We start from the raw sequence: 10,201 nt of genomic DNA, 5'->3' as shown, positions 1-10,201 counted from the left end.
ACCGCGTCGGAAAAGACACCACGTCGGAAAAAGACTCCGTGTCGGAAAAAGAGTCCGTGTCGGAAAAAAAACTCCGTGTCGGAATAAACCTCCGTGTCGGAAAAACACTCCGTGTCGAAAAATCACTCCGCGTCGGAAAAACTCCGTGTCGAAAAAAGACCCCGCGTCGAAAAAGACACAGCGTCGGAAAAGACACCGTGTCGGAAAAAGACTCGTCGTCGGAAAGAGTCCGTGTCGGAAAAAAAACTCCGTGTCGGGCAAAGGCTCCGTTTCGGGAAAGACTCCGTGTCGGAAAAGACTCCGTGTCGGAAAAAATTCTGTGTCGAAAGATACTCCGTACCGGAAAAAGACTCCGTGCCAGAAAAAGATTCCGTGTCGAAAAAAGACTCCGTGCTGGAAAAAGACTCCGTGTTGGAAAAAGGCTCCGTGTTGTAAAAAGACTCCGTGTTGTAAAAAGACTCCGTGTTGGAAAAAGACTCCGTGCTAGGAAAAGACTCCGTGTTGGAAAAAGGCTCCGCGTCGGAAAAGACTCCATGCCGTGAAAAGACTCCGCGCCGGGAAAAGACTCCGTGCCGGGAAAAGACTCCGTGCCGTTAAAAGACTCCGTGCCGAGAAAAGACTCCGTGCCGGGAAAAGACTGTGCTGGGAAAAGACTCCGTGCCGGGAAAAGACCCCGTGCTGGAAAAAGCCTCCGTGTTGGAAAAAGACCTCGTGTTGGAAAAAGACTCCGTGTCGGAAAAAACTCCATGTCGGAAAAGACTCCGTGTCGGAAAAGAGTCCGTGTCGGAAAAGACTTCGTGTCGGAAGAGACTCCGTGTCGGAAAAGACTGCGTGTCGGAAAACACTCCGTGCGGAAGAGACTCCGTGTCGGAAGAGTCCGTGTCGGAAGAGATTCCGTGTCGAAAAAACTCCGTGTTGGAAAAAGCTTCGTGTCGGAAAAAGGCTCTGTGTCAGAAAAAGACTCCTTGTCGGAAAAAGACTGTGTCGGAAAGACTCCGCGCCGAAAAAAAGCTCCGTGTCGGAAAAAAACACCGTGCCGCAAAAAGACTCTGTGCAGGAAAAAGACTCCGTGCCGGGAAAAGACTCCGTGCCGGGAAAAGACTCCGCGCAGGGAAAAGACTCCGTGTTGGAAAAAGACTCCGTATTTGAAAAAGACTCCGTGTTGGAAAAAGACTCCGTGTTGGAAAAAGACTCCGTGTAGGAAAAAGACCCCGTGTCGGAGAAACCTCCGTGTCGGAAAAAAAACGTCCGTGTCGGAAAAAACCTCCGTGTCTGTAAAACACTCCGTGTCGGAAAAACACTCCGCGTCGGAAAAAACTCCGTGTCGAAAAAAGACCCCGCGTCGAAAAAGACACCGCGTCGGAAAAGACGCCGCGTCGGAAAAAGACTCCGTGTCGGAAAAAGAGTCTGTGTAGGAAAAAACTCCGTGTGAGGAAGACTCCGTTTCGGAAAAGACTCCGTGTTGAAAGAGACTCCGTACCGGAAAAAGACTCCGTGTCGGAAAGACTCCGTGTTGGAAAAAGACTCCATGTTGAAAAAGACTCCGTGTTGGAAAAAGACTCCATGTTGGAAAAAGATTCCGTGTTGGAAAAAGACTCCCTGTTGGAAAAAGACTCCGTGTTGGAAAAAGACCCCGTGTTGGAAAAAGACTCCGTATTTGAAAAAGACTCCGTGTTGGAGAAAGACTCCGTGTTGGAAAAAGACTCCGTGTTGGAAAAATACTCCGTGTTGGAAAAAGACTCCGTGTCGGAAAAAGACTCCGTGTCGGAAAAAGACTGCGTGTCGGAAAAACCTCCGTGTCGGAAAAAGACTCCGTGTCGGAAAAACTCCTTGTCGGAAAAAACTCCGTTTTCAAAAAACTCCGTGTCGTAAAGACTCCGTGTCGGAAAAGACTCCGTGTCGGAAAAGACTCCCTGTCGGAAAAGACACCGTGTCTTAACAGACTCCGTGAGGAAGAGACTCCGTGTCGGAAGAGACAACGTGTCGGAAGAGATTCCGTTTCAGAAAAAGACTCCGTGTTGGAAAAAGCTCCGTGTCGGAAAAAGACTCCATGTCGGAAAAAACTCCGTGTTGGAAAAAACTCCGTGTCGGAAAAAAATCTCCGTGTCGGAAAAAGACTTCGTTGTGGGGAAAGACTCCGTGCTGGGAAAACTACTTGCTGGGAAAAGACTCCGTGCTGGGAAAAGACTCCGTGCTGGGAAAAGACTCCGTGCTGGGAAAGACACCGTGTCGGAAAAAGACTCCGCGTCGGAAAAAGACTCCGCGTCGGAAAAACTCCATGTCGGAAAAAGACTCCGTGTCGGAAAAAGCCTCCGTGTCGGAAAAACCTCCGTGTCGGAAAACACTCCGTGTCAAAAAATCACTCCGCGTCGGAAAAAACTCCGTGGCGAAAAAAGACCCCGCGTCGAAAAAGACTCCGTGTCGGAAAAAGAGTCCGTGTCGGAAAAAACTCCGTGTCGGGTAAAGGCTCCGTTTCGGGAAAGAATGCGTGTCGGAAAAAACCTCCGTGTGGGAAAAAACCTCCGTGTCGGAAAAACACACCGTGTCGAAAAAAACCCCGTGTCGAAAAAAGACCCCGCGTCGAAAAAGACACCGCGTCGGAAAAGACACCGCGTCGGAAAAAGACTCCGTGTCGGAAAAAGAGTCCGTGTCGGAAAAAAAACTCCGTGTCGGAAAAAACCTCCGTGTCGGAAAAACACTCCGTGTCGAAAAATCACTCCGCGTCGGAAAAAACTCCGTGTCGAAAAAAGACCCCGCGTCGAAAAAGACGCAGCGTCGGAAAAGACACCGTGTCGGAAAAAGACTCGTTGTCGGAAAGAGTCCGTGTCGGAAAAAAAACTCCGTGTCGGGTAAAGGCTCCGTTTCGGGAAAGACTCCGTGTCGGAAAAGACTCCGTGTCGGAAAAGATTCCGTGTCGAAAGATACTCCGTACCGGAAAAAGACTCCGTGCCAGAAAAAGATTCCGTGTCGAAAAAAGACTCCGTGCTGGAAAAAGACTCCGTGTTGGAAAAAGGCTCCGTGTTGTAAAAAGACTCCGTGTTGTAAAAAGACTCCGTGTTGGAAAAAGACTCCGTGCTAGGAAAAGACTCCGTGTTGGAAAAAGGCTCCGCGTCGGAAAAGACTCCATGCCGTGAAAAGACTCCGCGCCGGGAAAAGACTCCGTGCCGGGAAAAGGCTCCGTGCCGGGAAAAGACTCCGTACCGAGAAAAGACTCCGTGCCGGGAAAGACTGTGCTGGGAAAAGACTCCGTGCCGGGAAAAGACCCCGTGCTGGAAAAAGCCTCCGTGTTGGAAAAAGACCTCGTGTTGGAAAAAGACTCCGTGTCGGAAAAACTCCATGTCGGAAAAGACTCCGTGTCGGAAAAGAGTCCGTGTCGGAAAAGACTTCGTGTCGGAAGAGACTCCGTGTCGGAAAAGACTGCGTGTCGGAAAACACTCCGTGCGGAAGAGACTCCGTGTCGGAAGAGTCCGTGTCGGAAGAGATTCCGTGTCGAAAAAACTCCGTGTTGGAAAAAGCTCCGTGTCGGAAAAAGGCTCCGTGTCGGAAAAAGACTCCTTGTCGGAAAAAGACTGTGTCGGAAAGACTCCGCGTCGAAAAAAAGCTCCGTGTCGGAAAAAAACACCGTGCCGCAAAAAGACTCCGTGCAGGAAAAAGACTCCGTGCCGGGAAAAGACTCCGTGCCGGGAAAAGACTCCGCGCAGGGAAAAGACTCCGTGTTGGAAAAAGACTCCGTATTTGAAAAAGACTCCGTGTTGGAAAAAGACCGTGTTGGAAAAAGACTCCGTGTTGGAAAAAGACTCCGTGTAGGAAAAAGACCCCGTGTCGGAAAAACCTCCGTGTCGGAAAAAAACGTCCGTGTCGGAAAAAACCTCCGTGTCTGTAAAACACTCCGTGTCGGAAAAACACTCCGCGTCGGAAAAAACTCCGTGTCGAAAAAAGACCCCGCGTCGAAAAAGACACCGCGTCGGAAAAGACGCCGCGTCGGAAAAAGACTCCGTGTCGGAAAAAGAGTCTGTGTAGGAAAAAAACTCCGTGTGAGGAAGACTCCGTTTCGGAAAAGACTCCGTGTTGAAAGAGACTCCGTACCGGAAAAAGACTCCGTGTCGGAAAAAGACTCCGTGTCGAAAAAAGACTCCGTGTTGGAAAAAGTCTCCGTGCTGGAAAAAGACTCCGTGTTGGAAAAAGTGTGTTGAAAAAAGATTCCGTGTTGGAAAAAGACTCCGTGTTGGAAAATGACTCCGTGTCGGAAAAAGAGTCCGTGTCGGAAAGACTCCGTGCTGGGAAAAGACTACGTGCTGGGATCAAGGCTTCCGTATGGAAGCCGAAACGTCTTCGTTTTAAACAACAACCTTTTGGTCGGCGTTCCTTTTACTTCATTCATGAATCTTCTTCCCGACCAGACGAGTTTTCGTCAGACTTTAGATTTCAATATGCACAGGGCGCGAAGTGTTCTTGAATGTTGCGACGCACATGACGACAGGGAGGCAAAGATGCAATGATGCAGCTAGATCTCGCAAAGGCTTTTGACCGTGTGTCACATGACGATCTGTTCAGCTTGCTAGATCATGCTAATGTCGGCTGTGTAATATTGGAGGGTGTACGAATGGCGTACGAAAACTGCACAACGCGCGTCATTGTTAATGGGGAGCTCACTGAAAGCATGTACGTACGCTCTTCAGTGAGGCAAGGATGTCCATTGTCACCGCTCTTGTTAGCAGTCTATCTCGAGCCCCTCTGTCTGGCTATACAAAAATCTGACCGTATAACTGGCTTCAGGTTACTGTCAGCTCACGTGAAAATCTTGGCTTATGCCAACGAAATCGCTGCGTTCTGCTCAAGTATACAGTATCTGTGAAGTCACGGCGGTCGTTGAGGAGTTTTGCAAATGCATCAGGGCGCAAATAAATTGGGAGGGGAGATAGAGATTCTGGTATGGTGACTGCGAGGTAACGCCAGACTACTACTATCGACTTCGATGGGCCACTACTCCGAAGAAGTATCTTGCTGTGCCGCTGGATTGTTATAGCAGACCCGAACCATACTGGAGTGAACAGGCGGCAATGACACAGGAAAAGGCCAGTGCGTGGCAGGGGCGACAACTATCAATGTTCTCGCGAGCCACCATGTGAAACCTGTTTCTCGTCTCCAAGATGTGGTATGTCTTGAATGTGTTGGGCGCCATGCGTATCAGTATGCAAAAGATTCACAGGGTTTTTTCGATTTTTATTTGGGCGTCGACTTGGGAAAGCACCAGTCGAACAAACTTATTCATGCCCGTGAAGAAAGGCGGTCTCGGACTGGCTCATTTATTTGTACGACCAATCGTGTATCGCTTTATGTTTCTTCGCGACCAGAACGACACTTTTCTTCGCACTGTTATGCAAATTGGTTTATGTCGATTGCTACCAGGATTTGTAGTATGCTCGGTTGAAGAAATGAGTGGTACCGTGAGTGGTTACCTGCGCGAAGTTGTGCTTGCGTACAGGATGTTACAGGTGCGATTTTCAATGCAGTACCTCTCCAACGTCACTTTAAAAACCTGTACAAAGATCTAATAGAAACAATGCTCCCAGTACTCATTTACCATTTGTCATATTGTGGAGGCCCAGGAGCAGATGTGCTCAAAAGGGTCATAAGAATGCCAGTGTACCCATCTTCAAAAACTTCTTTAAACTTCACCAGACACACTGTCGGTAAAAACATGGATGCATGATAAAGGTATCTTTGTCCCTTGGTGGACACTGTTTTTTGTGTAAAAAGCATGAAACAATAAATCACGTGTTTTTATCGACAGACTGTTTTTTCTATAAAAAACTGAAACAATAGATCACGTGTTTTTAGATTGTTGGGATGGTATTTTTTTTCTGGGATGTACTTCAAAGAACTTTAAAGAAAGACTTACCATTACGTCAGAAAGGCAACAGGTTTTTACCGGTAGGAAAACAGGGCATTCTTTATTACACTATTATGCTTCTTGGCCTTCATAGTATAAGGAACAAAGGACACAATTCAACAATGCTGATGTAGTTGTGAGATATTCATGCGAGCGTTTCATTGAAGGTGTCATAAGACAGGGATGTGTATCGGGCACTGCCTGATCAGCCAACATGTATAAATATGCTTGATGATTTGGTTGAACTGAAAAACTTTTAGCTCACCGTGTCAGTACAAGTGTTGCTGACATGTTTTATTTGTTTGTACCCTTTGTCAAAATGCAATAAAGGAAAGAAAAGCCTTTGTAGCGCGTTCAGCGCGTGCTCGTCTTGCATTCTGAAAGATCTGTGTTCGAATGTACGTATGTCCACAAGATTTTTTATTTGGAGGTTCTCGTTACAACGCCAACAATGCCGACATCGGCTTTTATGCGACACGAGCTACTTAACGCTGTCGCATTAAAATTAGTGCAGGGCTTTCGTGGCACCTGGTATATGGCTCACCGCGTTCACTGCGTAGTTTTAAGTAACACAATATCCAAAACAGAGTCACTCTGATTTCAGTGCAGCGCCATCAACAGTTACAAACTTACTGGCACATTCAATCAATGGAAAATAGTTCAATGCAATCATCTGGACACAAAAGAGTGTTCAAATTTTGCCACGTTTTATTTATTCATGATTCAGAGCAGAGTTTCTTTAATAACACACTGCCAATGTGCTGTCCAAACGGATTCCTCTCCTCTTCGTCAGCGCTGTGAAAGAAGTGTCACAGGAAAGTGTCCGAGGAAGTGTTTCCAGAGCTGATGCGCTTTAATCTTTCTTATTTTGAAAAACATCGTCCAAGCTGGGCCGAGGAACTGGACCAAATATGACGCTGCCGTCCTTGGTGCCTTTTGCTTGCATGTAAAATGTGGTCTCCAGTAATGGGTCTGAAATAGACGTGGAAGAACAAAAAAATTATATTTAGGGAAGCTTTCAATTTTTCTAAGGGCCCCTGACCCAGTTTTGACGCCTCATTAGAGCAATGCATAAATTGTCTTTGCAGAATATTAGAGCCGCGAGTGTTTGAAAGGACAAAAATTTGATACGAATCGAATATGAATCTAAATCGATTGGTATGAATCGGAAACATATTTATCAGGCAAAACTAAACGTTAACTTTGTTCATCTGTCCTTCCTTCCATGTTGCACACCAACCCTCGCAAGTTCTGGAAAACACAGCCCCTCACGTTCTAAGCCTATAACATTGTCTGAAGACGACAAAAACTTTATCCCGGAACAATGAGTTATTTTCTCAGCGTTGCGAACGATCGCGCCGGCGCCTTACCGCAATTCTCAGCTCTTGGCCACCCAGTTAATGCAAAGATTATATTTGATGCTAAAAGCATCAATAAACTCATTTAATCATTGAAACATCTTCATCTGGTTTGGACGTCATAAACTCTAAAATACAAGAAATACTAAAAAACATTGTAAACGTAATATTCTGCAACATCTTTCAGAAGTTGATATCAACAGTTGTCCTTCTATAAGATTGGAAAGTTTGTAAGATCATTCCAATCCACAAAAAAAGGCTCACCTATTTCATGCAAATATTGCCCACCCATTTCCCGCAAAAGTATCCGTTCGAAACTAATGGAACATATGCTTTATTGCGACATGGCTTTTTTAAGGAAGGTTCATGTGACTCCCGATTAGCTCTCTTTATTAGAGACCCATGCTCCAATCTTTAACGAAACATTCCCTACTGACACTCCCTTCATTGATTTTGAAGAAGCTTTCGATAAAGTACCGCACAAAAAGACTGCTACTAAAGTTGTTGTGCCTAAATCTTAATCCGCTATTAGTTGAATGCCTTTACCTTTTTGACCAGCTGAGAGCAATTTGTCTCTCCTAACAATTATTCTTCTCGTAGCCCGGTCATTTCATGTGCTCCTCAAGGTATAGTTCTAGGACACTTGCCTTTCCTCTACATTATCGATATTCTTTCCAATATTTTCTCTACCATTGGATTATTTGCTGATGATTGTGTAATTTACCGCCAAAATTCTTACAGTACTAACGCGGACATTCTTCAACAAGGTCTTAACCAAATTGAAACTTGGCGCAAACATAAGGATATATGCCTTTAATATTGCCAAAACATGTTTGATTTCGTTCCTTCGACGGCAGATGCATACTCCTTCTAAATACGTTCTTTTTGGTTCGAAAAGCTCGTCAGCTTCTTCCTGTAAGTATTTGGGTATTAATGTAGCGCAAAGCCTAGCATGGTCATCTCATATCATGAACATCGCTAACGAGGCTAGTTGTACCCTTGGGTTTCTACGTCGCAATCTAGGATTTGCCAAACTATCCATCAATCATTACCATACCTAACTTTTGTCTGCCCTAAACTAGAACACGCTTTAGCAATACAGCATCCACAGCGATGTAACCTCTCTTTAGCCTTAGAAAAAATACAATATCTTTCTACTCGTTTTAATTATCACGATTAATAATGCTATCCTAATCTGCTCTAAAATCAAGGGCCAGCTTACTGAGCCTTGAAACGCACCGAAAAGTTTCTCGATTGTGTCTCTTTCATATTTTTTATCACTCATCTCTAGGAGAATCAGTCATATCACCTGCTCATCGCCTCTCCAGCCGTAATAGTCACCATAACGCCGTCTACGTCGTCCCCACTGGAGCTACAGCTCATTCTCTATCTTTTTTTGCCTCGTCATCCCGGGACTGGAATGATATACCGTAGGGGGTCATGCACCATACCAGTGCCATTCGTATTAAGAAGGCTATCGAGGCCATTATTCTTTAACTGCCGCTCCCATCGCTCATGTAATGCCCCATACTAGGAGAATTTTAGGTATAAAATAAAAAAGAATAGGAATATATACATCGACAAGATGAGAATATCGTGATTGCAGATGAAATGAATAAAAAAGCTATATTGACTCAACATGGTGTGAAAAAATGAAGGTTTCAGAATTGCATAAAGCTTCATTAGACAGCATGAAAGTATACAACGACGTGTATATGCTCATTCAAAATGAGTGACAGAACAAAATATATGAACGAGGCAAGCTTGCATCGCTACTAAAGTATCAGGATCAGAGTAAAAGCTCATTTCGGACTTCAAGGAACCGGCAACAATGTCCGAATAATCTGCCGTTGAGCTAACAAACGAAGGAGGTTGGCTACGCCTGAGATATGCGGGGTTAAGCGCCGTCAATTTGCGGTGCGGAACGCTTCTTTCGCCGCGCAAGTGACCTAAGCCCTATGAGGGCTAAAGCCACTAAACACTTTTCCACTTACTTTGAGGCACAGAACGCCACTCTAGTATAACTGAAAAGGCTTGAACAAAGTTTCCAGCAACCACGCCGCCCCAAAGTTACGTGAGCTGCGTGTATGACCGCCATATTGCTCCCTCAAGCATGAAAGCCATCTGAGAAATTTGCCATTCTTACATGCAGGAGGCATGCTTGGTGCGGAAGTGACAGCGCAGCGGGTGCTCGCTATATTCACTTGTTAGTCGCTGGAAAATCAATCTATTTAAATAAAACACTGCCATAGTGACTGAGAAAGCTTGTTAGTACTGAATCGGCAGCAAAGCCTATTTATTCCAGCGTCAATGAAATACTAGCCATGTCGGTCGCTGGGTCCATACGTTTCAGGTACCACAAGTCAAACGCCCTTTCGTTTCAATAATTAGAGCAAGTTCGTAATAAAATTGCATGTTTTGGATACAGACGCAATTTTTGAAGGTCTGCACTAGGACAAAATGAAAGACATCAAAGTACGACAACAGGCTTCCAGCAGCAGTCTAGCGTTGAATATTGTCGACACGTTGGCTTTTCTGTAACGCACGGTGCTTTAGAACCATGCAGGAAGGAATGAACTAAATATGGAACAATGTCATCGCTTTTGGCCAATAGACGCACGAGCAGTGCTGGGAAATCTGGTTTCCGTAGGCAGCATATATGCAGTAGCTCTACGCCGCGCCCTCCATGCGAAGAAACGCAAACGGCGCAAGGGACAGGTCGTACCACCCGTCGGCACAGAGGACGCCACAAATCCGTAGCGCCACTGCTCCTCGTTTCTCCTACGGTGCCGCCGTTACAAAACTGAAAAATCTGCCTTTACCAGTTGTGTAAAATCATCAGCATCCAGCGAACTGGCCCGAATATCGTCGCACAGTTGGGTTCAGAATGCTGCCGAATCCGCGATCGATAGCAGCATTCGCCGCGGGCTGGCAGCGAAACTCAGAAACC

General features: G+C 45.9%; 1 protein-coding gene across 3 annotated transcripts in view; it reads right to left on the bottom strand.

Moving 5' to 3' along the window:
* Window positions 1-6,600: 6,600 nt before the first annotated feature.
* Window positions 6,601-10,201, bottom strand: part of LOC144104816 (uncharacterized) — a 68,268-nt gene continuing 64,667 nt past the window's right edge. For 2 of the 3 annotated variants that reach the window (XM_077638017.1, XM_077638030.1), the window contains one exon: window positions 6,601-6,865. In XM_077638017.1, the coding sequence (XP_077494143.1) occupies window positions 6,747-6,865 (119 nt within the window). In that variant the 3' untranslated portion in view covers window positions 6,601-6,746. The remainder of the gene's footprint in view (window positions 6,866-10,201) is intronic. The other variant, XR_013308634.1, reaches the window with a different exon arrangement.

The sequence above is a fragment of the Amblyomma americanum genome, chromosome 1 (genome assembly GCF_052857255.1).
Source record: "Amblyomma americanum isolate KBUSLIRL-KWMA chromosome 1, ASM5285725v1, whole genome shotgun sequence".
Taxonomy (NCBI): Eukaryota; Metazoa; Arthropoda; class Arachnida; order Ixodida; family Ixodidae; genus Amblyomma; species Amblyomma americanum.
Note: the sequence above shows the minus strand (reverse complement) of the source record. Positions and strands in the feature narration are given on the sequence as shown.